Here is a 26651-nt window from a genome sequence, read left to right on the forward strand (position 1 = left end):
GAGTTTTCAGTTTCAGCCTTTGTGAAGTGGGGCTAATGCCTGCTTGACTGTGTTCTTGGGAAGATTTCAACAGGAAATGTTGGATGTATCTGGATATGGATGTGTCTGTATGTATACAGTGACTGGCACTCTAAACACCCTAAATTTATGTTCATTTTCTGAAAAGCAAAGATGAGGCTGCTGCTGCTGCTGGGAGCAAACAATGGGAGATAAGGCTTGCAAGCAGAAGGAACTTTTCCTTCTGTCTCTGAACTAGAAATCGATGTGCTTAGCTGTTTTTTATTTCTTGGCTCAAGCTACAGCTTGCTTTATCCTGCTTTAACTGCCCATTAAGGAAGCCCTGGTTTCACTGACTAAGAAAAAAGATAAAAATTGGTTTGGTTGGGAGGGATGGGGGGGCAGGGGGGTGTAGAATGATAGTTAAAGGGTATAGAGTTTATTTTTAAGAGGTGATGAACATTTTTTATGTTGACTTTGTAGATCAGTGCACATATCCGTGAATATACTAAAACCATTGAATGTAACACTTTAAATGGGTGAATTGGGTAGTAGGTGAATTATAACTCAATAAAGCTATTTAAAAAATACTTCTTGCTGCACTAATCTGGCAACAATGTGAAAAAGAAATGTGTGCTGATATCTAATTGTGTTAGATTAGATAACACCCTAATTGTGTTGATATCTCAAAGGGATGAGCGAGGATTAAATGAAGTAGATAATGCACACCAAAGTGCTTAGCACCATTGTTGACAAGGAATAGGAGTTTTAAAGTGCTTTGGGTCTCTTCCCTTCTCCATCCTGTAGCAGCTGCAAAGAGAGCACACCAGCAAGAGACCAGCCAAAGTAAACAGAGAAGCTCTTTATGCCAGATCACAGAGCAGACGTGGGGAATGTGGGAGAAGGGCAGGGAGGAAGGATCTTCTCCCTTTATTCACAGGTTTAGATGTTGCTCCATCTGCTCCCGAAGTTTGAATTTCTGGATCTAGAGGAAAGAGAAGGAAGTGAGAATTAGGCAAGCTAGCTAGGGTGTCCAAGCCCTGCTGGTTTGCCTGCGACTGAAGAGTTTCTCAGGCTAAAGCCAGGAAAGTTCAGGGCAAACCAGGATGAGCCGACAAACTTGTGACCCAGCTGCCAGCCTCTCAACAGACTCTGGCTCATCACTCTGGGAGGCTCAGGCAGGGCCACCTGACCTTCTGCACCTGGGCTCCAACTTCCCTGCCCCTCCCTAGTCTCCTTACATACCTTTCCTGAGACGGTGAGGGGGTAGTTTGTGACAAAAACGATGTACCGGGGAATCTTGAAGTGGGAGATCTGCAGGCCAGAGGGGGATAAAGCATGAGGTTGGGCAGGGTCACGGTGGGCAGTGGGCTGACAGGTTGGCAGGCAGAGGTTATTAGAGAACTGAGCAACACGGTGATGCTTGGGGTGAATTGAGGCTCCCACCTTCCCTTTGCAGAAAGCCTTGATCTCCTCTGCCGTGGTCTTCTCCCCTTCCTTGAGCCGAATGCAGGCACAGATTTCCTCCCCCATGCGGTCATCCTTCACTCCCACCACCTTCCGGAGTCAGAGACAGATATCAGACATCCCCATCTGTGTCCCCTGCTCTTGGGCTCTCACCTGGGCTGGGTGCCTCACCTGCACTTCCTGAACCTGTGGGTGTGTGTGAAAGAAGTCCTCGAGCTCGGCGGGGTAGATATTCTCGCCGCCACGGATGATCATATCCTTAGACCGGCCCACAATCTTGCAGAAGCCCTGCTCATCCATCGTGGCGATGTCTCTGCAAGGAAAGCCCAGGAGCGGCCTCTGACATCTGCCTCGTCCGGCTGGCTCACTCACTCTCTCCCAAACACTTAGGAAACACCTACTGTATGTCTTACGCGACTCTAGACTCTGGGACATATGTCACAAACAAGACATTACCTGGATCATACGGGAGGAACTATCTCACATAGAAGGCAGACCAAACTAAGTAAACCCATACCTATAGCATATTTCTCTCTCTCTTGCTCTCTCTCTAGACATATCTATGCATACACCTTTTGGGGCTGGCTTCTTACCATTCAGGTTTCAGCCCAAACATTTCCACCTGAGAGAAGCCTCCTCTGATCACCAAAGAGAAAAGAATCTCCCTTCTCCACCACAGCCACTCTCTCTCCTGTGATCCTGTCTTATTAGTTGTGTTTATGAATGTAGGAAATGATCTTGACTGTATCTGTCTCCCTCCATCAGACATGTGGGAAGTAATAGCAGGATCCTCCCCTTTGCTTTCCCCTGGACCACCAGTGTTTAGAACAGTACTAGCACATGGCGGGTGCATAATTAGAATTTGTTGAATTAAATGACTGCCTGAATCTAGGCTCAGATTTTGCAGGCACTACCCTAGGAGTTCTCATCTGTACTGTGTTTGGTCCTTCCAGGAGCCCTATTTGGAGAATATGATCATCCTCATTTTATACATTTTTGAAACTAAGTCTCCGAGATGTGAAGGGGCTATCTTGACAACTGGTTCTCCCAGTTCTAGTTCAGTGTTCCCAACTCAGCCTCAGGACCCCCAGCTTCCCCTTGGCAGCCAACCGCTCCACCCTGCCCTGCCTTCTCACCCCGTCCGGTACCACTTGTCCTGTCCAATTGCTTCCTCGGTCTTCCGGGGCTCACCCCAGTAGCCCAGCATGACGCAGTACCCTCGGATGCACAGCTCTCCAGGTGTGTGCAGCTCTGTCAGCGTCCCCGTCTCCATGTTCACAATCTGGGCCTGGGACCAGGCAGCTTCAGGCTGGGGCCTCCCACCCTCTCACTTCAGGATGAGGGGCCTCAGGAATGGGGAGAGCTTTGCCTTCTTTCCCCCTATAATGAAGCCCCCTGGCTCTGCCCATCCCCAAGGAATGGAGACGCAGGCTGAGTAGATCTTTCACCAGTTGGGTACCTGAGCTGGACATGAAAGAACAGCTGAGGCCCAAGTCAGGAGGTGCTGAGGAAACAGAGTGGGTGGGAGCTGCTCAGAGAAGGAGGCCAGAAGGGGGGCCAGGCCAGCTAAAGAATTATAAACTGTGCAGAAGGAAGGGAGTCTCCTCTTACTTCCCACTAAGCAGTAAATAAAGAAGCCAAAGAGGGTGGCAGAGCAGGGCCACGTGAACAGGAGAGGCGGCAGACAGGCAGAATCTGAAAGCCTGGTTGAGAAATGAGCCATAACTGTTGGGCAAGGAAAGCTTAGCGCCTGTGCCTCGTGTCTGCATCTGTGAAATGGGGAGAACCGCACCCAGCCTGTCTGCCTCACAGGCGGGCCTCTCAGTGAGTGACACATGGGAGGGACTGGTGTCAGTGCACACTCACTTTAGGGAGGAGAGAGGTTGGCCCGAGGGGAAGCACACTGGCAGTAATCCCAGAGGGGCAAGGTCCAAGGCGGGAGGGGAAACAAGGAATGCTGGCATAAGCACCAGCACTGTAGGCTGGGAATTTGAGAGTGAAAGGTGCTCTGGGTCAGTCTTCAAGATGCAAGGGACTCCCAGAGGGAGAAGCTATTTGGGAAACTGTTTATGCCAAGCACAAAGAGGAAATCTGCTGAAATGAGGTTGGAGGTGGGGGGGAGAAGGCTATGGGAGAGAAAGAGCTGTGTAGGAAAAATCTCTGTGCTCTGGCTCCTCTATGAGGCTGTTCTGGCTGCCCCAAAACAGACAGTGGGCTTGGCAAAAACACACCTCAGACAGGAAGGGAGGCTGCAGAGAAGTTCAGCTGGCAGCTGGCCACTGTTCCAGCTCTTCCCAGTTCAGGCCTCAGCCCACAGAGAAAGCCCCAGGCCAGGCCCAGGAAGACCTCGTGGCTGGGGGCTCTCAGTGTCTGGAGTGAGCTGTTTGGATCTCTTATTTGAAAGCAATAAATGTCCCAGGGGCCGCACCCAGGTGAGTGGTGGGAGGGGGGGTGTCTGGGGCCCACCTCTGTGTGAGGCATGACTCTGCCCACACTTTCTGCCTTCTGCTCCACAGTGTCCTCGGTGAAGTTCATGAAGGTCACGGGGCTGTTCTCTGTGGTTCCATAAGCCACCTAGAGGAGCCAGAAAGGGTGTTTGGAACAGAGCCTGGGGAGCAGAAGGATGGGGAAGTTACTTTGAGGGAAGGACCTGGGGTGGGGAGTGGGTTGTGGGGGATGGAAGCAGTTGAACAGTGGGAAAAGAGGCATATTTGGCAGAGGTCAGGGGTCAGGAGGCAAAGGCACTGGATATAGAATCAGACTAGCTCAGCTAGCAGGGGGCCCAGGTCTGAAATAAAATTGAGACCAGGGAAGCCATTCTCTTCCAGCCAGGCTCTCACTCTTCCCGGTTGCTTGCAGCAACCACATGGTTTAGCCTGTGGCTCCCAGTTACCAACATCTCAGCTTCCCCACCCCATCCTCAGGCTGTCTTAACACCCCCTTCCTGATTTCAGGCTATAGCATCCCCTGCCCCTTCTTTCCAAGCTGAAGAATCCATAAATTTGATGAGAAAGCCAGCCCGCCTTGGCCCAGATGGGAGCTACACAGATACCAGCCACCTACCCCTACCCTGCCCCATCCACTCGAAACCCAGGATAAATGCCTGGTCTTGGGGTAGGGTGCCCCCCCCCTTCAAATTCTGGAAAGTTTCCTGTAAATTTGTTTTGCTCAAAATAAAAATACAGCCAACGCAAGGGTTTACAAAGCCAGTGGCACACACCCTAGCCCCCCTTCTAGTGGTTGGAACATCCTGAGCAACAGAAAACCAGCAGTCAGCCTTGGAGGAATACCACAAGACAGTGTTCTGGCCCAAGTATGACCCCCATCCAGAGGCAACGGCTGAAAGGGGCTTAGGAGACGGCAGGCTTCCGCACCTGAGTGCTGGATGAAGGGAGAGGGGCTGGTTAGGTTCCTTCCAGCCAGCAAATACACCAGACCTCTGTTCGTCCCGCAGCCCTACCCTACCCTCAATTTCCTCTGTGTTAGCGGGCATGAATCACGCATAGCTGGGGTCTGGCAAGACTTGGGGTCTGGTTCCTCCTCTCACCCCCCAACACAGACAAGAACTCCTACCAGTCAGCCCAGAGCTTGCCTTGGGGCCAGAGCTGTGACTCTTCCTGCCCACCCTCCTGTTTCCATCGTGGCTCAAGGAGACACACAGAGACCCAGTTGGCCGGGGTAGGCCAGCCCGCAGGACCTGGGGTCGTGAAGCCTGAGCTGTCGGGACCCAGCCCTCTCACCCACCCTTACAGTCCTGGGGCCACTGCCCAGGGGTGGCTTCTGCCAAGTACACCTTGGCGCCACTCTGGCCACCCCCCTGAGAGAACCACCCCCCACAAAGGGTCCTGACCACCGCAGGGTGGGGTGGGTATGAGGAGATGTGGACATTTTAGGGAGATTAAGGAGGGGGGAAGACAGCGCCACCATGCCTGTGGTCTTTAGGTGTTTGCCGAGGCCTGTGGGTCATCCCCTCGCCCCAGTTCCCACTTTTCTGGTTGCCTTCAGTCGTGGCAAAGGGATACAGGGGGTGCAGGGGACAGAAAGCCAGCCTGAGGCTGGGAGAGAGAGGCCAGGGCCAGTCGAGGGCGGGGAGGAGCTCCACCTCTTGAGAGCAGCTGGAGCGGGGAGCCCGACTCCAGGGTGGCTCTCACGCTCCGCCGGCGCCGCACAAGAGCCCCATTAAAGCGCCGCCGGCCTGCGACCGCGGCGAGACTCGCGTCCGGCCGTCCGGCCCTGCTTCCTCCCTCGCTGCGTCCCGGGCACGCGGCCGAGGGCGTCTGGGGGGAGGCGTGGAGGCACAGACTTGAGCAAACAAATAAGTTCAGGGGCTGCCCCCCTCCCCGACTCGGGAGTAAACTCCGGGTCCTGGACACACCCATACCCTCCCCCGCCCCGGGCGGAGAGGAGGTCGAGGTGGGGAGGGAGCGGGGTCCGAGGGCAGGGAGACAGGGGCCCGAGCTAGGGGCCGCGTTTAGGGGCCAGTGCGGCCCCCCGCAGAGTCCCCAGGGTGGGAGGGCCCTTCCCCGTGGAGGGCAGGGGCGCAGCTCTGGGCGGGAGGGAGTTAACCCGGTGGCCTCCGGCTCCACGTAGGAGCTGGCTCTGGCTGCCGGCTGCGGTCAGGGCCACCATATAAATAGGGCGGGAGACCGAGCGCCGAGGACTTGCCGCTGCCCCCTGCCTCGGCCCCAGACGTCCCGGCCATGGCCCGCCTGGTGCTCCTGCTCAGCCTCAGCCTGGGCCTCCTGGCCAGCCTGCTGCCTGCACTGGCCGCCTGCCCCCAGAACTGCCACTGCCACAGCGACCTGCAGCACGTCATCTGCGACAAGGTGGGGCTGCAGAAGATCCCCAAGGTGTCGGAGAAGACCAAGCTGCTTAACCTACAGCGCAACAACTTCCCCGTGCTGGCAGCCAACTCATTCCGGGCCATGCCCAACCTCGTGTCGCTGCACCTGCAGCACTGTCAGATCCGCGAGGTGGCCGCTGGCGCCTTCCGAGGCCTCAAGCAGCTCATCTACCTGTACCTGTCCCATAACGACATCCGCGTGCTGCGTGCTGGTGCCTTTGACGACCTGACCGAGCTCACCTACCTCTACCTGGACCACAATAAGGTGACAGAGCTGCCCCGGGGGCTGCTCTCCCCTCTGGTCAACCTTTTCATCCTGCAGCTCAACAACAACAAGATCCGAGAGCTGCGCTCAGGCGCCTTCCAGGGCGCCAAGGACCTGCGCTGGCTCTACCTGTCGGAAAACTCACTCAGTTCCCTGCAGCCCGGTGCTCTGGACGACGTGGAAAACCTCGCCAAGTTCTACCTGGACAGGAACCAGCTGTCCAGCTACCCCTCAGCTGCTCTGAGCAAGCTGAGGGTGGTGGAGGAGCTGAAGCTGTCCCACAATCCCCTGAAAAGCATTCCCGACAATGCCTTCCAGTCCTTCGGCAGATACCTGGAGACGCTCTGGCTGGACAACACCAACCTGGAGAAGGTGAGCTCCTGGTTGTGGGGGCTGTGCCCTGGCTCCTTCTTCACTGACAGGAGGCCCAGGGATCCAGGGCCACAGCTGGGCACCATCCCCTCTCCCCTAAAATTGCCTCTTCCTGTGGCTGTCTCCAAGATGTGGAGCTCTGTCCTCATCTTATCACTGCTGCTGCTGCTAAGTCGCTTCAGTTGTGTCTGACTCTGTGCTACCCCATAGACAGCAGCCCACCAGGCTCCCCTGTCCTTGGGATTCTCCAGACAAGAATACTGGAGTGGGTTGTGATTTCCTTCTCCAATGCATGCATGCATGCTAAGTCGCTCCAGTCTTCTTGTCACATCCCCACCCCAAATCCTGCCCTGCTGTCCCTGTCCCTAGTCTCAGCCACTGCCCTCCTAGGATTCCTCCTTAATAAACAGAGCCAAGCTATCCTGGCCCCACCAATGGCCCCCAGGAGGCATATCCAGGGCCCTCAACCCCCCTGCTTTGCGCAGAAGCCACCTCTTCCTGTTGGGCCTTCCACCCCTCCTCTGCTGTTTTTTTCCTGCCTCCAGTAAACCTACCACCCCATAAAGGGAGGTTTGTTTATTGAGAAGCCTTCCAGAGGAGCTGGACAAATCAGGCCCACAAAGAGACCCTGTTCCTGGTGGGGAGTGTGCATGAGTGCTAAGGTGGAGTGGGGGCCTGGGGAGTGAGCAGGGCGCACATAACTGAGGAAGACCGCCTCCATGCCTCCCAGAGGCCCTGGTGGATCCCCCACCCCACCCCCAGTCCACACACATACATTCCACTGCATTCTCAGGGCCATTTCAGCTGAGTGGGGACCATGGGTGAGGGTCCTGCCCCAGGTTGCAGGCATGGCATCCATGGGTTCCATGAAGGGGAAAAGGCAAGAGCCACTCACTACTGTCAACCTTCAGCACAAGGACCCTAGGTGTCTCCTCCCCACAGGAAAGATTGGCCATGCCTCACTGTGCCCCAGACCACTCACTGCCCTTTGCCCACCCTGGTCACCAGACCCATCTCCTGACTTTGTCCTCCTCAGTACTTGGTCTCCTTTGATGCCCAGTGCCTGGCCAGATGCTGCTGCCTTGGGACAGGGTGGAATCCCTTCTTGGGACTAGAAAATTGCTCTGGTGCAGAGGCTTCCCCAGGAGGTTGGGCCGGGAACAGGGTAAGGTGGGAAGACGGTCATCAGAGCAGTCTGATTACCAGGGAGCTTCACACCCTTCCCTGGACCGCAGGCACAGAAATGAGGGCAGAATCGTACCTGGATGGCAACCAGCCTTCATCTGGGCGGACAGAGCCTGCCCGAGCCTGCCCTTCTTCAGCCCCGAACACTCCCCAGCTGAAGTCACAGTCCCCTGTGGCCCAGTATTGCCAGCGTGGCCTTTCAGTGGGAAGTAGAGCGGGGAAGCAGGGGCTCATTTGGGGCAGGCGAGGCCAGGCAGGAACCGTGACGTCTGGGCCAAGATGTGGGCACCAATAGAATGTTTCCTCTGGAGCCAGCCAGCCTGGCCCAAGACTCCACCAAGGTGGCTCCACAAATAGTGCCTGGCAGGCAGTGAGGGAGTAGGAAGGACAAAGCTGGGGGACATACAGGACCCTGGGGCCTGTGGGGAGCCTGGGCCCACTGCCCATCCCACCAAACACTGACCAGCTTCACTCTGCGCCAGCTTGGGCCGCTGGGGCCAAACTCTGGCTGCCTCCCCAGTCCCAGTGTTTGCACAGGGAGCACGGTGCCAGAGGAAGAGGAGCTGGATGTGGCCCTGCAGCTACTGTTGACTCCCTAGTGCCACCCTGAGCAAGGGACTTAACCTTGCCCCGCAATCTACATATTGAAAAGTAAAACTACCTAGCTCCACAGACTGAATGGATTAGATCACCTGAGAAACCTGGGTCGCGCTGTGAACCTGCTCCAGGTGCCACTGCCTGCACTCAGGGGTGGACCCTGCCCCAGGGGAGCATAGAGCTGGGAGAGGCCAGACACTGAGACTGAGCTGCTCACTCACACCCACCCTGCTCCCCAGTTTTCTGACGGTGCCTTCCTGGGTGTGACCACACTGAAACATGTCCATCTGGAGAACAACCGCCTGCACCAGCTGCCCTCCAACTTCCCCTTTGACAGCCTGGAGACCCTCACCCTCACCAACAACCCCTGGAAGTGTACCTGCCAGCTCCGGGGCCTTCGGAGGTGAGAGGGAGAGGGCCCCAGTAGTACCCCTAGAGGCCATCCTCGTGTGATGGAGTGGAGACATACTGACCCTGCCCTAAGACATCCTAGGCATATGTCCTAGATTTGCTCCCTAAGAGGTGTGGGACGCTGGGCATTCCCCCATTTGTAAAACGAAGATGACAGTTCCAGACTACCCTAAAGCAAAGTCACCCTGACCCCGTGGTTCACTGTCCTTACCTCCAATACTCTTACATCTCTTCCCCAACCCCAGCAACTCTCTGTCTCTCCAGGTGGCTGGAAGCTAAGACCTCTCGCCCTGATGCCACTTGTGCATCGCCCGCCAAGTTCAGGGGCCAGCACATTCGTGACACGGATGCCTTCCGCGGCTGCAAGTTCCCCACTAAGAGGTCCAAGAAAGCTGGCCGCCATTAAACAGGTGGGGTCCAGTGGGCATGGCCCCCATTCTCTCTCTGGAGGCTCTGGAATTGAGGAGGGTATCCCAAGATACTTCCATTTTTACAGGGAAAGGAGGGGAGGACTGGGGCTCCCTCCTCTAAGGGGGAAAACGATACTTCCTAGGACTCCCACCATTCTCTCCAAACATCGTCTAGACTGTTGCCGTCCTGACACCAGTCCTTGCCTCACCACAGGTCCTGACCCAGCCAGTCCTGGTGACTGGCCTCTGCCTTCTGCCGGAGAAACTACTGATCCTCTCACCTCTGACTCCCATCTTCTCTCAACACCCTCTGCTGATACATAGATCTGTTCACATCTAGACATGTCCTGGCAGGGCACCCGGGCACTCCAGCACAAACCCAGCTCCACTTGAGGCTGAGAGCTCCAGCATGCCTGGCCTCACAGCCACAGCTCCTCTCAGAGAAGCTGTTGCTAAGACCCCCAAGTCCTTTAGGACCAGAATAGGGTGACCATCAGGATGGCCACCCTTCCAGAATCCTTCTCTCGATTTCCCTTTCCCTGTCATTCGGAAACAAACATCAGATCCTTGCCCTACCCCTTGCTTCTAGGAAGGGTCTGAAGCCCCTACCCTCAACTCCGCCAGCCCCCACCTGCCAGGACACTGGTGCTTTGCCACACATCCTCCCATGCTGCATTTCTTCCCCAGATTTCTATAAATATAAATTTATGTATGTATAATATTTACTCCCCTGTCACCTGTCTTTGTGACTTGAGAGCTGTTGATGAGGTCAGACTGCAGTTTCTCACATCTGCTTTCTAGAATGAAGGCCAGCTGAAGGGTCTTCCTTGGAGACCCAGGCTGGACTCCTCGACACATCCAGCAATCTGTTCTTGCCCAGCCCTGGCCTGGCCCCCACCCCAGCCCCTGCCTCTACTTACCACTAGCTCCTTCATGTTCAGCTTGTTGATGATGGCTCTGATCAGCTCTGGGGGTGCAGGAGACCCAGCAATCACACCTGAATCAGAGAGAGGGCTGACACAGCTCCCACCTTCTCCAGGTTCAGTAGACTCCCATTCACCTGTAGCCCTTTTTAGGAAATAACATTCCCTTTGCTTCCCGACCCTGGAACTTGTTTCTAGACCTGGCAGCTGTCCTTAGGCTGATGTCTAGGCAGCTGGTCTTAGGCTGATGTCTGGGGACACTGGGGATTTCCCTCCCTCCCACCCATGTTTAGTGGCCTTTTTGCCCCTAAATGAAAGATTGGGCACCTATGTAGCTCACTAGGCTAGTCCTGGCCTCACCACTCTTGGCCCCATCCCACCTCCACGTATGGTTGAGATGTCGTAACTGGAGAAGTCTGGTTGGTTCAGAACGTCCACGAACATTGTAGGGGTCCCATACAGGAAGGAGCCTCTGTATAAGGGAGGTGCATCTCAAAATCAGGCTTGGAAGTAGAGGGGAACTTCCTCCTCTCACCCACCAGACTCTAACCCTCTAGTAAGGGCCACAGCTGCACTGTGGGATATAAGCAGAAGCTCCTTGGAGGGAGGGACTGGTCTCCTGAGAATCTCCCACTACCCCATCTCCATTTCTCCTGATTGGAGGGTGGAGACGGCTTGGAAAGGAATCAGGGCCCAGGAGTGAGGAACAGGAGGATCTTATCGGCCCACAGATAGCGGCTCACTGATGCCCACCTTTCTATGCTGATGGCTTCCAGCGTCTTCTTGCCCTCAAAGACTGGAGAGCACAGGATAAGGGTGACACCATGCATCAAGCTCACCATTGTGCCCCCCACAGAACCCAGGCAGTGGTACAGGGGGCTGGGCAGGACCACCCGCGACTCCTCTGGCGTCTGGAGATGGAAGCAGGAGCTGGGTCTACTGTGGGGCCAGAAGCCCTGCTCCTCTAGCCAGAAGGGGGAACCCAGCAAGCCCCCACCCCTGCAGGGTGCCAGGAAGCCCTTGCTGGGCCAGCACCCCCTCACCTTCTGGTGCAGTCTCAGGCGCTGTCCTATCATGTTGGCGTTGTTGACAATGTTGTAATGGGAGAGCGTAGCCCCCTTGGGGCTGCCGGTTGTCCCCTGACAAGACAAGAAGCTGATAGCTTGGCCTCTTTCATCCCATCTCCTTCCCACCCTGGGCCACGGCAGGGAAGGGCACTGGACTGGGAGTCAGGAGATGGAGATTGTTGCCTTAGATCCACCTATTCACTCAGTACATATTTACAGAGATTTGCCTTGTGCCTGCACGGTGCCAGGTGTTAGGATTCAGAAATGTGGCAGAGAAGGTCCATTCTCAGGCCACTGATAAGGTGGCTCAGAGGCTCACCAGCAGATGGCCTCTCTGGGCCTCAGTTTCCCCATCTGCCAAATGAGGGGCTCTGACCTGTGGTGGCTCAGCACATCTGCCCCTGTGCTTGGGGCAAGAGGGCCAGGGGAGAGGAGCATGTGACAAGGACTCTAGTTGCTGATGTTTTCCAGGGCAGAGGGGACAGCGAGGGCAGGCCCCAGGAGACGAGTGCTCTCCTGATCTCTGCCCTGATCTCTGCTGCCTCCTTGTTCTCAAGGGCAGGTCACAGGGTAGGCAGGTGTTAGCATGCCAGGCTGGGTTCAGGACCTGGAGATCTCTGCCGTACCGAGGTGAACTGGATGTTGATGGGGTCATGGCAGGACAGGAACTGCTGGGTGTGCCGGAGCCGGGCCAGATTTTGCTCTTGACTGCCAGCTGCCACCACCTCATCCAGGAGCAGCGTCCCTGGCAGATGGGCATCCACCGAGATGACTGTGGTCAGATCCGGAAGCCTGGCGGTGGGGAGCATGACAGGAGGGATGGCCCCCAGAGATGAGTAAGGAGTGAGCGGCCCAAGATATGGGATGATGTACCCCTCCCGACCCGGGACACCCCCACCTCTGACTCTTCAAGGCCCCTGGCTGGGCCTTCTCCACCTCTGGACAGATCTGCTTCAGGATGTTGTAGTAATGCTGAGTCTTGAATTGCTTGGGAAATACAAGGGCTTTGCAGCCCACCTGTAGAAGGGCAGCCCCCCGCCACGGTCAGCAGGAAGCCCCAGCCTGGGAATGTGGTGGAGTCCTGACAGTTGCTCTCCCTCCCATACACTGACACCGAAATACACACAGCCGCCACCCCCAACACACACACTGGCCTGTCTGACCAACCACCCCTCCTCCCGCCCACTGCCTGAAGAAGGACAGACTCAGGGTGTCACCTGTGCATGCCCCCACCCCTCTCAGCCTTCTGTGACAGCTGGAAGCCCCCTGTGCTAGGTACTAGCTGGCTTCCCCCACAGTACCCAAGGAATGCGCCCACCTTCTTGAGGGCATACTCCAGCTCCATAGCCTGGTACGCTGGATTCACAGATACCTGGTGGAGACAGTGAGGGTACGTCACGTGTCCTGGGCAGATGCTGTCCCACTTGCAGCCCCTCCACCCTCAGAGGCAGCACCCTGTACCTTCAGGCTTCCTTAGTGGGCTTCAGGAGAAAGCACTAGCTGGTCTGAAACCAGCCAGGCACTGGTGTGATTCTGGGGCCAAGGGCCCAGGGAGCTCCCCTGAATGATGCCCTCCCCCCTGCATATCCAGCTATGCCAGGCAATCCCCTCCTCACCAGAATGATGCCAGCCTGGGCTGTGGCCAGCTGCATGAGTACCCATGCATAGGAGTTGGGCCCCCACATGCCCAGCCGGTCACCCTTGCGGAGGCCGATACTCAAGAGCCCAGAAGCAGCTTTATCCACCTGGAATAAACAGAAGGGGAACAGAAGAGTGAGATGTAGGTGAGCAGAAAGGAGCCCATGACTCTGACTTTAGCCTTTGGCCCAGGGGTTCACACCAGAACCACTTGGGAATGAGGGACAGGCAGATACGCAGGCCTGAGATCTGGAGGGGGATTTGGGGACATGCATAGTTACACAGTGTCCCAGGAACAACTGACGCAGGAGGCACCTGGACCACCTCTGCCTCAGCCCTGCCCCCCACTCCTGATATTCTCAGGCAGCCCCAGCATGCTGCCCCATAGCCGGGCACCACCCTTGCAGCTCCACCAAGCTTGGCACCTGGGGGCCAGCACCTGCCCACTTTGAAGGTTCAGAGTCAGGACCCACCTCCTCCTTGAGTTGGGCAAAGGTCAACCTGATGTTTTCATGGTGGACAACCAAGGCCTCCTGGTCTGGGATCCTCTGTGCTGTGGCATCCAGGCACCGCCCCACAGTCTTGTTACTAAGGTGCAATCCGACGTGGCCCTGGACATAGCTGAAGCCTCCGACAGGCAAGGGGACGGTGTGATCCAGCTCTCCAGAACTGTGGGAAAAGGGGCTATGGGTTCAACTACACCAAGCCAGGCCTCCCTGGAACCAAAGGCTGGCACATCGTGCTAGGTTGCATACAACGTGTGCAGGAAACTCCAGAAACTGTCTGATCTGCCCCATTGCCAGGGACCCATTTAACTTAGGAGCTACTTTGCCCTTGGGAAATCAAAACCTGGAGGCTGACTTCTGTCCCTAATCGGAGAGAAGGTTCTTCTCCCCGCCCTTCTCCTCAGTTTCCACTGAGTGCCAAGCGTCTGGAGCCTTGGTATCCAAACCCTAGAAAGGGATACTAAGGTCAGTCATGCTGAGAGGTAGCCTGGGAGGGCTGGGAATGGCCTCATTCTAGACACCACCTCCTCCTGGTAAAAAGACCCCTGCGTATCTGTCAAAACCCACAGAATGATCTAACACAAGGACTAAACCCTGATGTAAACTTGGACCACAGTCAACAATAATGTACCATGCGTGCATGTTTGCTGAGTCGCTTCAGTCTAGCCTGACTCTTTGCGACCCTATGAACTGTAGCCTGCCACGCTCCTCTGTCCGTGAGATTCTCCAGGCAAGAATACTGGAGTCAGTTGTTGCGCCCTCCCTCCAGGGATCTTCCTGACTCAGGGATTGAACCTGTGTCTCTTACACTGGTGGGCAGGTTCTTTACCACTAGCACCACCTGGGAAGTCAATAATGTCCCATACTAGTTCACTAATTGTAATGTACCATACTAATGCAGATGTTAATATTAGAGAAACAGTGCCAGGGATGGGGTCAGGGGTGGGCCTAACGAACTCTATGTATGATCTACTCAGTTATTCTGTAACTAAAACTGTAATGAATTATTAAAACAATTATTTTTTTATTATTTAAAAAAAAAGGTCCCCAGAAGTCTAAGTATCATAAGCTTAGGCCTGCTTATGCCCATTTGCCAGAGCTGGGTGACAGGTGCTGGGCTCCCATCCAGGCCCAGAGAAGTATATGACAGCTCTCAGACCCTGTTCTTATCTGAGAGGGCACGCTCCAGATCCAGGCTTTCCAGACCACCCCATCAGGGTGGTGTGGGCCCTGGGGACCCTTCCTGATGATTCAGTCCTACAGTTGCTGAGCTGAAAAGGCCAATCCTAACCGTCACTGATTGGCTGCTTCTGGCTTATGGGGGAGAATTTCAGGACAGAATAAAGTATGCAGGGCAGAGGGGAGCAAATTGGGTTTCCCTATAAATGAGAGGAGACCTCACGTCACATGAGGGTGTGTCCCGGTGCAGGCTGATGGGTAGGTTGTCCTGACTTCAATAAAGATGAGTCACAAACTGTAGAGCTTGGGGCCTTTGGTCTCATCCCAGGTGTGCCGCTGGCTGGGTGGGAGATTGTCACAAACACCTTCGGTGTCCCTTGCCATGTGTCCTCAGCACATTTCTAGTTTCACTGATAGGGCAGTTTCTTGAGGTTCTGTCCTCAGTGACTCCCTCAAGTTTCTCCTTCTGTGGCTGGGCAGTTCTGGGAGGCATCAAGCCTGGAGGGCGTGGGTAAGATCCTGGTTGCCCACAAACGCCCCAAATTGACTTCTTGTCTCCTCTCCATACTCCCTCACTCCTGCTTCCCAAGATCACAAATAAACCACCTGCACCCACGTACTTGTTCTCAAGAAAATCCAAGTGAAGATATCTGTGTTTTCTCCTCTCTGGGCCTCACCCTCCCCACCTATAAAGTCTGAGGACTTGGATCAGTGGTTATCCTCAAAGGGATGCTATCTAGATCACCTTCCTGGGCAATCTTCTCAAAGACTGTAGTGAGCCACCTAAGCCAGCTGGTTTCCTCAGGTGTGCCAGGACAGAAAACAGCCAGAAGTCACAGGCCTCTGAAGCCCTGCAAGCCCCCACATTCTACCACTCAGGCTGGCAGACCTAAACAACTACTGAGGTAGTTCCTCACAGTCACCATAACACCCCTCAAAAGAGACTGTGTACCCACATCCTTCCCTCACAGGCATAATGTGGAGGGTGCCCATTTTTGCCCACTGGGAAACAGATGTGCTCCTTTCTTGGGTTTGCCAAAGTGATCGGTGTAAGAGCAAGCATGTAGAGAAAACCTGCTTAGGAAGAAAGTCAACACAGAGAGATGGAAAGGCAGACAAAGACAGAAACAGACAGGAAGACCCAGGATAGACTTAATCTTGAGCTCGTCGAGTGCCTAGATACAGTCTACCTGCCTCTGGACTTTTCACTGTCACCAGTCAATAAAGTCCCTCTTTGAATTTAAGCTATTTGGTGAGGGGAGAGAGGAGCTGAATTCCATTTGCAACAACATGGATGAATCCAAAGGACATTATGCTTACGGGAAATAAGCCGGAAGCAGAAAGTCTAATGTTGCATGATCTTACTTATGTATGTAATCTAAAATGTGAACAAACATTTAAGCTGGTCTGAGTTGGGTTTCTGTTGCTTACAACTGGTGAATCCAAACTAAATACATCTTTTGCATTCAGTGGTTCACCACTGCCCTTGAAGCCTTGGCAAGCCACGTCCCAACAGCCCAGGATCTGGATTAGAAGGCAGAAAAACACAGACTTCAGCCAGTTCAATGGTCTTGTTGTCAACAAAGCATTAAAAATGGGGACTGGGGGGATCTGTTTCACAACACGGATCCACTTATTCTCAGAATGTGCCAGAGTCCTGTTTGGTGTGGAATATGATTTTCTACACACTCACTATGGTTTTCAGTGGCCTCTTGGAATGTCTAGCTGACAAATCAACAGGTTGAGGTATGTGCACCTCTCTGGTGGCTCAGACAGTAAAGAATCTGCCTGCAGTGTGGGAGACCTGGGTTTGATCCCTGGGTTGGGAAGATCCCCTGGAAGAGGGCATGGCAACCCACTCCAGTATTCTTGCCTGGAGAATCCCCCAGAGGAGCCTGGTGGGCTATAGTCCATGGGTTTGCAAAGAGTCAGACACAACTGAGGGACTAAGCACAGCATCCCCAAATGTAGTTCAGAAGTGTATTATCTCCTTTATCTTCACGGCGGCTCTGATAGGTGGAATGACAGAGACTCCCAGTAGCCCCTTCTCCCTTAATAATACACCCTCAGATGTTTACCTGGCCATAGCCATGTGGAATAGACACCACATTTCCAAGCTTCCCCAGTAGGTGGTCTGGGTGAAGAATCAAGTCTGGCCAATAGGATTTAAGCAGAGGTTGTGTGTATGTGTGTGCACAGCTTCGGAGAAGAGCCCTTAAAGGCAAGCACATCTCTTTTTCTTTCCTGCTGGCTGGAATGCTGCCTGTGATAGTTCTCTTGGAGCACATGGTGAGCTCGGCATCACAGAGCAACAAGACAGACGGACATGGAGCCTGACAGCAGTCTGTACCACACCAGCCACACACTGGCCGTTTCCTAGAAAAACTCCCACCTACTAAAACCATGGTGAGAAGGGGTTTCTCTGATACACACTAAGCTAATTCTAAAAAACACAGGTGGGAGTTATGAACTCTCTTTGTACAGGTAAGGAAACTGAAGTGCAAAGAGGCCAAGTGGGCTGCCTAGCTGGTAAATAGCTGAACTTGAAGTGGAGAATAGAGAATCCAGTACCACTACCCCAGCATGATAGCCTTGCCTGCCCAATTTGGGGAGAAAGGATGGGATGGGTAATTCTCTTCTCTGGGCTCTGGATTTAGTCCTTATCTGATCACTAGAGATTGTCTAATCTCAATTTCATTTTTCCACAGTTGTTTACTAATTGAAGCCAAGAAACTGGGACTGGGGTAGGACAAGGTTGACGTGAAAACAGGTTGCTCCTTCAAAAGACTGAAGAGTTCGAGAAACTCAAGTCAATGCATTGCTCATAAATTTAAGAACCACCCATCATTTCAAAAGCCCAAGTGCAAACACCACTGATTCTAGTCCTCTCCTTCCTCAAACACACCCAAAACACCTCAAGCAAGAAGGGCGGCCACTTCTTTTTCTATTCTTAAACAAAGTGGCAGATACCCCATTTAAACCTGAAAAAGAAAATAGATTTGGTTTTAGGAAAAGTTGTCTGTTTGTGGAAAGTTTAAGGAGCTGGAGCAGGACGCCAGGAGTCCCAGGTGCTCCCAACTCAAATAACTAGAGTAAGTCTTTAGCTTCTTGGATTGGGTGTTATAAAATGCCAGGTGGGAGTAAGGCAGCTAGGCGGGAGCTGGGAGGGAACTGGAGACAAAGCACACCCCACCTAAAGGTGTGCACAGAGAATGGGCATGTGAGAATTCAGGCCTAGATCTGCTGCCAGATCTTATTTCATAAGACAGGTTAGGAAACAAGGATTATTTTAAAAAATAATTGTTTTGTTTGGCAACTAATGGGTCCACTGTTTTGTCTTCAGTGCCTCACAGGGCCTGGAATGTAAGAAGTGCTCAAATGAATAACCAAATGCATGAATGATAAATAATGCACATAACCCAATTAAAAAATAAGCAAAGGACTTGAATAGACATTTTTCCAAAGAAGACATATGAATGGCCAACAAGCACATGAATAAACTGAAACCACGATTAAATAGCACTTTGAGACCAGTCCTGGGTGTTCATTGGAAGGACTGATGCTGAGGCTGAAACTCCAATACTTTGGCCACCTCATGCGAAGAGTTGGCTCACTGGAAAAGACCCTGATGCTGGGAGGGATTGCGGGCAGGAGGAGAAGGGGACGACAGAGGCTGAGATGGCTGGATGGCATCACTGACTCGATGCACATGAGTTTGGGTGGGCTCCAGGAGTTGGTGATGGACAGGGAGGCCTGGCGTGCTGCAATTCATGGGGTTGCAAGGAGTAGGACACGACTGAGCGACTGAACTGAACTGAACCGAACTGTACCCGCAGGAAGGTATAAACAAAAAACAGCATAACAAATTTGGGGAGCATGTGGAGAAACTGGAACTCTTTTGCATTGCTGATGGGAATGTAAAATGGTGCAGCTGCGGTGGAAAACATTTTTGGTGGTTCTCCAAAGAGTTAAACACAGAGTTAACATTTGACCTGGCAATTGTACTCTTAGGCAGATACCCAAAAGAAGTGAAAACAAGTTTTCAAAGATTTGTACACAAATGTTTAGAGCAGTACTATCCACAATAGCCAAAAAGTGAAAAGATCCTAAATATCCAGCAATGCATAAGTGGATGAACAAAATGGGGAATATCTCTACAATGGAATATTATTTGACCATAAGAAGGAATGAAATACTGATACATGCTACAACATGGATGAACCTCGAAAATACTGTAGTAAGTGAAAGAAGCCAGACACAGAAAATCACATGTAGTATAATTCCATTTATGTCATGTTGAGGTTAGGCAAATCTGTAGAGACAAAAAGTAGAGTAAGTGGTTGCTTAGGGCAGAGGGGATGGGAGGATAGAGAGGTGATAGCTAAGGGTGTGACTTATACATATCCATAAACACAATAAAAATGATTGAATTGTACACTTAAAAATAATGTACAAAATTCCATTCCTAGGTATACAGCCAAAAGAAATCATACATGTGCCCACCAAAAGACAGGATATTTGCATTTGTATCTCCAGTATGGAAACTACCTACTTAACAGTAGAATAGATAAATAAATGGTGATGATTATTTACAATGTTATATAGCAATGAGAACAAATGAACTATGACTACACCCAACGATATGAATGAAACTCATTAAAAACTGTTAAATGAAAGAAGCCAGAGAGGAAAAGGTGTATACTGTCTGATTCCATGTAAATGCACAAAACAGGCAAAACCATTTTCTATGCTGTTAGAAGTCGAGAGAGTGGCTAAGGAGGTTCTGGTTCTATGGGTGTGTTCAATTTATCAAAAATTTATCAAACAAGTCCATAAAATATGTGTACTTTCCTGAACCTATGTTATATTTCAACACAAAGTTAATCAGCTGGCTCGGCGGTAAAGAACCCGCCTGCCAACGCAGAAGATGCTGGAGACCTAGTTTCGATCCCTGGGTTGGGAAGATCCCCTGGAGAAGAAAATGGCAATCCATTCCAGGATTCTTGCCTGGGAACTTCCAAGGACAGAGGAGCCTGGTGGGCTACAGTCCGTGGGGTCACGAAGAGCCGAACACAATTGAGTGAGCAGAATGGTGCACAATGAAGTTAAAAAGAAGAGCTCTCTAGAGCTTAAACCAGTGTTGACAGAAACGCAATTCATACACTAAATTTAGCAACTGACTATGGTATTTACCATCCTGTCAGAAAGATAAAAGCAGCATGTATTGCTTCTGTGCAAAAAAGGTGCATACATTAATACTGGGCAAGCCAAGCAAACACATCTGTTTGTGATTTCCATCTTAGAAACTGCTCAAGAAAATAAATAAGCTCACTTTTGAATGTAGCAGTGTTCCTTTCTGAGAGTTCCAACAGATGAGAAAGCAGTTCTGTGTCCTCTGTGGAGTTCCTGTTACCCCGTGACTGCTGGCCCAGGCAACTGGTTTCCTACATGGATGCATGTTCCCTACATTCAGCAGAATAGAGCAGATCAGGACACACTGCTTACTATTTAGAATGTGGCTTACCGGAGGCAAAGCTTTGGCCTTGCTCCAGTGGGAAAACAGGATCCACCAAAGAATTGTCTACTTGCAGATATAATTTACAGGAATGTCTGTAGAGATGTTTAATGACAAGTGGGGAGTGTACTGATTCTGTTTATGAAGGGCATGCTCAGTGAAGAAGGGCAGAGACGGGTAAATTTCCTGAAGGGCAGAGAACTTAAGGGAGTGAAAAAACAGTGAGCATGTCCCCTGTAATGCTGTCAGGCAAATCATCCCAAGTGTGCGTATCCCTGTCTTACAAATGGAGAAACGAGAGAGAAGTTAAGCAGCTTGTCCAAGATGCCACCATAAAAGGTGGTTAAAAAAAAGCCTCATTATTCAATCACAAACAGCTTTCCACAAAAAAGACAAGTGATATTGACACAGGAAACACAACAATAGCCCAATCTGCCACAAATGCACAGAAGAAAGAAGACAAGTGCCCAGTAAGCAAGATGTCCATGTCCCAGAGCAAAACAACCATGAGCGATCAGCAGAGATGGAACATATCAATAGTATGATGTCTGTGATTTATTTTCAAATGGTGACCAAAACTATGTGCGTGTGTGTTTATAAACGGTATCTATAAAAAGGATAATTTTTTATTAATGAGGCAAGAGATTCATTTTCTTCAGTTCCCCTACCTGGGTGGGTGCCAACCCTGGGCCTCTTTTGGTATGTACTGTTCTTTACGCTGCAGCCCATCCACAGCCTCATTTGAGGTTGTGCAGGACCTGGCAGCAGACCTGAAGCTAATGGCGCCACAGGCCCATGGAGAACCACCCCCATTTACTTCCCACCTTCCAGCCCTGAAGCACACACTGGCTCTTTTCCATGACTTACTTGTGCTATCTGATTCATCTTTGCTGCCTCTGAACCCATCTTTCCAGCTCACTTCTAGTACCAAGCACATTGGCTTTGCACGCTAACTCAGTCCCCTGGTTACAGTCACCTGTGCACTGCTGTTGGCCCTCCCCAGTGTAGCCTAGCCTTCCAGCAGTACCTGGTCCAAAAACACGGTCTGCTTAGCTCAGGGAACTTCTGTGAGCAACTGCAGCCCTCTGTGACGCTCCAAGGCAGATGACCAAAGTCAGGGCCAGAGGCTCTATAAGCACCAAGGGTTACAGGTCCTGACAGGGTCAGGCAGAGACCACAGGCAGAGCTGGATGCTGAAGGAGCCGTGGAGGCAGGGATGACCACGCCACCTGAGTACATAGGTATGAGGATATACTTGGGAGAGAAGCAGTTTGTCTTGCCTCGTATTACATATTACTTGCTGGGTAGAGGTTTCTGGGATCTGGGCCAGGAGCTTGCAGGTGAACCCTGTCCCTATCAGAAGCTGGAATAACCCCAGGTCTTGCGCAAGTCCTCTTAATGCTTTCAGAAGCCACCAAGGAAGCATGGTGACTAGATGTGAGGGGTCCATGGACACAGGAACAGCCCCCACACTGAGGCCGACCACTGTTGCCCTGGGCAAGGTGCCATGCCAGCCACCAGCAAGAAAGCTTTAATAAATAGTCTGCTTCTGTTTCAAGTCATGGACTGGCTTCTGCTCCTCCCCTTACAGGCATCTGATGCCAGTCTGGTTCCTGCGCTCTAAGAAAAAAATAAATCATCAACAAAGCTAAAAGACAGCAACTGCCTGGGTTTACACATTTCATTTTATATATAGGAGACAAAAGATTCACATTTAGCCTGTATTAAAGCGGAAAAAAAATCCCACAAATAAATAAGGACAAGTAATCTAACACAATAAATGGGCAAAGAATATGAATATTCACAGAATACATTTCAAAAGACACCCAATCTCACTGGTAATCAGGGAAATGTAAATCAACCCACAGTAAGAACACTTTAGCTTCCCCACCAGAGTGGCAAACACGTTCTCGTTCAGGAATACTTAGTATTCGTGAGGCTGTGGGGAAACAGCAGCTCTCAGCTGCTTCTGGTGATCATAGCAGCACAGCCTCTCCAGAGTAATTTCTAGAAAAGCTGAAAATGCCAACCCTCTAATGTGGGAATTGCACTGCTGGAGATGTTGTCATATAATGGATTTGTAAACATCAGGAAGAAAGAATTACCTATATCTATAGGTGTCGGTGTAAACCGATCTCAAAACATACTTTTGGGTGAAAACAGAAGGGCACCGTGATATAATTTTTGCAAAAATTATAAAAGCATAAGTATTGTTTATGGATAAAAAACAAAGAGCATGTATTGCTTGCTTGACATGATTCTAAGTGCTTTACAAATGATACGCTATTCTGTTTATGGATTCAGAGACATGTTAAAAGCAAAAAATGTGCTCTGACATGACGTACATTAAATTTATGACAGTAGTTCTCTGGTGAGGGGTGAGTAGGAGGAGGCTTACAAAACAGACATCAACTTGATCCATAATATTTATTTATAGTTTTGTGTAACAAGTATGGCTATATTTTGGAAAAGGCAATGGCACCCCACTCCAGTACTCTTGCCTGGAGAATCCCATGGACGGAGGAGCCTGGTAGGCTACAGTCCATGGGGTCGGGAAGACTTTCACTTTCACTTTCATGCATTGGAGAAGGAAATGGCAACCCACTCCAGTATTCTTGCCTACAGAATCCCAGGGATGGGGTAGCCTGGTGGGCTGATGTCTATGGGGTTGCACAGAGTCGGACATGACTGAAGCGACTTAGCAGCAGCCGCATGGCTATATTTTAATTTGAAGTGGTAGGTACACAGGTGCTTGTTATTTGATCATATGATCATGTTAAAAAATTTTTTTTCCATGTGAAGTTTTTAAGAAAAATAAATATAAGAGGCTTGATAATCTTCTAAGAAGGGTACTTCAATGTTCAAAAGATAGAACAACTTGCTGGCAGGGACAGAATGATCCACTGGACCCGTTGTATAAAGGGCTAGGACCAGATGAACTTGAATGCAAACAGGAAGGGCCCCCAAGCTGCCCGTGATGCTCATGCGGCATCCTCCTGGGCAAGCCTCAGTCCTCAGTCAATGTGCTCACCCTTGTGGGAGACACAGTTCCAGCTAAATGTGCAAGTAGCTCTAGCTCATGGCAAGTGAGGGGCAGGCTCTCCTCTTCCATCGCGCTTGCTCATCACCCCAAGATTCATTATTCAACCCAGCAGCCCCTAGACTGACCCACACACCATGGGGGCTGCATTCTTACAGGTGTAGAGGGGCTCCTCTCGCTATTTGCAGAAAGACACTAGGCTGGTGGTTGATCTGGGAATAGAGATGGCAGATGCGTGTGAAGGAGGGAACAACTTTTAACCTGTAATATCTATTTTACCCTGAAAGAAAGTTAAAATTTTTATGTACCCATGAAGATGAGTGCCACATTTACACCAGCTACAACATGCAACCTAGTGTTTAAGAAAATGAAGGTGCTGTCGTGACCGATAAAAATCCAGAGAGCACTAGTGAACGGTCATTTTCGTAATTGATGGCCATTTTACTGCACAGTGGCCACCAAGAGCACAAGAATGACTATAATGCTAAAAGGTCCTCAGCAAAAAATAGGAATTTCAACCTATCTCTTAAGGGAAAAACACCCTTCAAAATAGATCACAGACTTACATGTAAAACGTTACAACTGAAAACATTTAGAGGGACTTCCCTGGTGGTTCAGTGGTCAAGAATCTGCCTTCCAATGCAGGGGATGTGGATTTGAGCCCTGGACAGGGAACTAAGGCCATGCACTGCAACTGTTGAGCCAGTCTACCACAACTACAGAGAAGTCTGTGTGCCGCAATGAAAACCAACAGGCAGATTTCCCTGCTAGTACAGTGGATAGGAATCCTCCCCAATGCACGGGACACCAGTTCAATCCCTGGCTTAGGAAGAGCCCACATGCCACAGAGCTACTAAGTCTGTGCACCACAACTACTGAAGCCTGCGTGCTCTAGGACCCTCGAGCCACAACTACTGAGCTACACACCGCAACTACTGAGCCCACATGTTGCAAATACTGAAGCTTGTGTGCCTAGAGCGTGCGCTCTGCAGCAAGAGAAACCACTGCAATAAGACGACAACGCACCGCAACCAACAGTAGCTCCCGCTCACCGCAACTAGAGAAAGCTCATGTACAGCAACAAAACCCCAGTGCAGCCAAAAATAAGCAAACAAATTAATTAATTATTTTTTAAAATCTAGAGAAAAACATGGGAGAAAGGCTTCAGGATCTAGGGGTAGGCAATAAATTTTTAAACTTGACACTATATGCACCACCCATAAACTTAATCAACTAATTTCAGCAAAATTAAAAATTTCCGCTCTATGAAAGATCCTGTTAAAGAGGACAACAGGATGAGCTACAGAGTGGGAGAAAATATTGGCAAGCCACAAAAGACTAGTATCCAGAATGCATAAAGAACTCTGGAAATTCAATAGTAAAAAACCAACAATTCAACTAGAAAGTGGGCAAAGACATAAAGAGATATGTCACCAAAAAGGATGTACAAGTGGCAAATAAGCACATGAAAAGTTATTGAATATCATTCAGTTCAGTTCAGTCGCTCAGTCGTGTCCGACTGTTTGCGACCCCAGGAATCGCAGCACGCCAGGCCTCCCTGTCCATCACCAACTCCGGAGTTCACTCAGACTCACATCCATCGAGTCCGTGATGCCATCCAGCCTTCTCATCCTCTGTTGTCCCCTTCTCCTCCTGCCCCCAATCCCTCCCAGTATCAGAGTCTTTTCCAATGAGTCAACTCTTCGCATGAGGTGGCCAAAGTACTGGAGTTGCAGCTTTAGCATCATTCCTTCCCAAGAAATCCCAGGGCTGATCTCCTTCAGAATGGACTGGTTGGATCTCCTTGCAGTCCAAGGGACTCTCAAGAGTCTTCTCCAACACCACAGTTCAAAAGCATCAATTCTTCGGCGCTCAGCCTTCTTCGCAGTCCAACTCTCACATCCATACATGACCACTGGAAAAATCATAGCCTTGACTAGATGGACCTTAGTTGGCAAAGTAATGTCTCTGCTTTTGAATATGCTATCTAGGTTGGTCATAACTTTCCTTCCAAGGAGTAAGCGTCTTTTAATTTCATGGCTGCAGTCACCATCTGCAGTGATTTTGGAGCCCCAAAAAATAAAGTCTGACACTATTTCCACTGTTTGCCCATCTATTTCCCATTAAGTGATGGGACCGGATGCCATGATCTTCATTTTCTGAATGTTGAGCTTTAAGCCAACTTTTTCACTAGCCATTAGGAAATGCATATTAAAAATACAATAAGATATCACTATACACCTATTGGAATGACAAAAATTAAAAACAGTGGCAACACCAAATACTGATAAGGATGCTAATCACTCATACATTGTTGGTGAGAATGTAAAATGCTACAGTCATCCTGGAAAACAGACAACTAAACACGCAACTACCATACAAGCCAGCAATTGAGCTGCTGACAATTATCCCAAAGAAATACATCTAGCTGGCCCCCTGTAGCCACAGGTTCCATACGCAGACGTGGAACAGTAGATAGGGAGAGCTGACTGCACTACTGCCATGTTTGTATAAAGGACCTGACCACCACAGATTTGGGGATTTGCGGGGGTCCTGGAACCAATCTCCTGGGGATACTGAGGAGAACTATAAGCAATTATGTTCCCAGAGAAATGAAGACTTATTTACAATCGCACAAAACCCTGTACATGAATGCATATAGCAGCCTTATTTGAAAACACTGGAAACACCCCCAAACGTCCATCAGTGGGTGAATGGTTAAACCAGCTGTGCATCCATATCAAAGAATACTATTTAACGATTAAAAAAGGAACTACTGATACACAAAACAACCTGAATGAATCTCCAGAAATTATGCTGAGTGAAAAAACCAGTCTCAAAAGACTGTATACTGAACGACTCCATTACATAACCTCTTGAAATGACAAAATCCAATTAATGGAGAACAGAAAACAGACTGTGAGAGGTCCTAAGGAGGGGTGGAAGTGGGAAAGAAGTAGGCGTGGCTGTAACAGAGACACCTGAAGGATCCTTGTAGTGGTGATGCTGTATCAGTGTGAATATCCTGGCTGCGCTTCTGTACTACAGTTTTACGAGATGCTATCACTGGGGGAAGCTATATGAGATCTGTTTGTGTTATTTCTTACCACTGCATGTGAATGTACAATTATCTCAAAATAAAATGTTTGATTAAAAAAAACAGTTCTTAGATGATAAAATATTGAGGACCGCAAAGTGAAACAGGGCTGCCCAGTTCAGTGGGCCTAGAAGTCACA

The 26651-nt window shown here is 50.7% G+C and overlaps 2 protein-coding genes across 6 annotated transcripts in view; one reads left to right on the top strand and one right to left on the bottom strand.

Moving 5' to 3' along the window:
- Positions 1 to 839: 839 nt before the first annotated feature.
- ACSF2 (acyl-CoA synthetase family member 2) overlaps positions 840 to 26651 on the bottom strand; it is a 32010-nt gene continuing 6198 nt past the window's right edge. The window contains exons 2-16 of one of the 3 annotated variants that reach the window (XM_004012763.5): positions 13649 to 13844; positions 13154 to 13282; positions 12856 to 12909; positions 12436 to 12554; positions 12164 to 12329; positions 11514 to 11609; positions 11224 to 11381; positions 10851 to 10942; positions 10468 to 10544; positions 3931 to 4038; positions 2601 to 2752; positions 1636 to 1777; positions 1444 to 1554; positions 1243 to 1311; positions 840 to 982 (exon numbers count right to left, since the gene is read on the bottom strand). In XM_004012763.5, the coding sequence (XP_004012812.3) occupies positions 932 to 982; positions 1243 to 1311; positions 1444 to 1554; positions 1636 to 1777; positions 2601 to 2752; positions 3931 to 4038; positions 10468 to 10544; positions 10851 to 10942; positions 11224 to 11381; positions 11514 to 11609; positions 12164 to 12329; positions 12436 to 12554; positions 12856 to 12909; positions 13154 to 13282; positions 13649 to 13844 (1720 nt within the window). In that variant the 3' untranslated portion in view covers positions 840 to 931. Of the gene's footprint in view, positions 1555 to 1635; positions 1778 to 2600; positions 2753 to 3930; positions 4039 to 10467; positions 10545 to 10850; positions 10943 to 11223; positions 11382 to 11513; positions 11610 to 12163; positions 12330 to 12435; positions 12555 to 12855; positions 12910 to 13153; positions 13283 to 13648; positions 13845 to 26651 lie in introns of all 3 variants that reach the window. The other 2 variants (XM_060395538.1, XM_060395537.1) reach the window with 2 other exon arrangements.
- On the top strand, positions 6122 to 26575 carry CHAD (chondroadherin). 3 transcript variants are annotated; one of them, XM_042255824.2, is made up of 4 exons: positions 6122 to 6944; positions 8966 to 9129; positions 9402 to 9547; positions 17569 to 26575. In XM_042255824.2, the coding sequence occupies exons 1-3, from the start codon at positions 6165 to 6167 to the stop codon at positions 9541 to 9543; spliced, it is 1086 nt and encodes a 361-aa protein (XP_042111758.1). In that variant the 5' UTR covers positions 6122 to 6164; the 3' UTR covers positions 9544 to 9547; positions 17569 to 26575. The 3 variants fall into 3 exon arrangements, with proteins under 3 accessions (XP_042111758.1, XP_060251523.1, XP_027830511.1); XM_060395540.1 differs by having other exon boundaries at positions 18204 to 26575; XM_027974710.2 differs by lacking the exon at positions 17569 to 26575 and adding an exon at positions 9762 to 10272.

The sequence above is a fragment of the Ovis aries genome, chromosome 11 (genome assembly GCF_016772045.2).
Source record: "Ovis aries strain OAR_USU_Benz2616 breed Rambouillet chromosome 11, ARS-UI_Ramb_v3.0, whole genome shotgun sequence".
Classification (NCBI taxonomy): domain Eukaryota; kingdom Metazoa; phylum Chordata; class Mammalia; order Artiodactyla; family Bovidae; genus Ovis; species Ovis aries.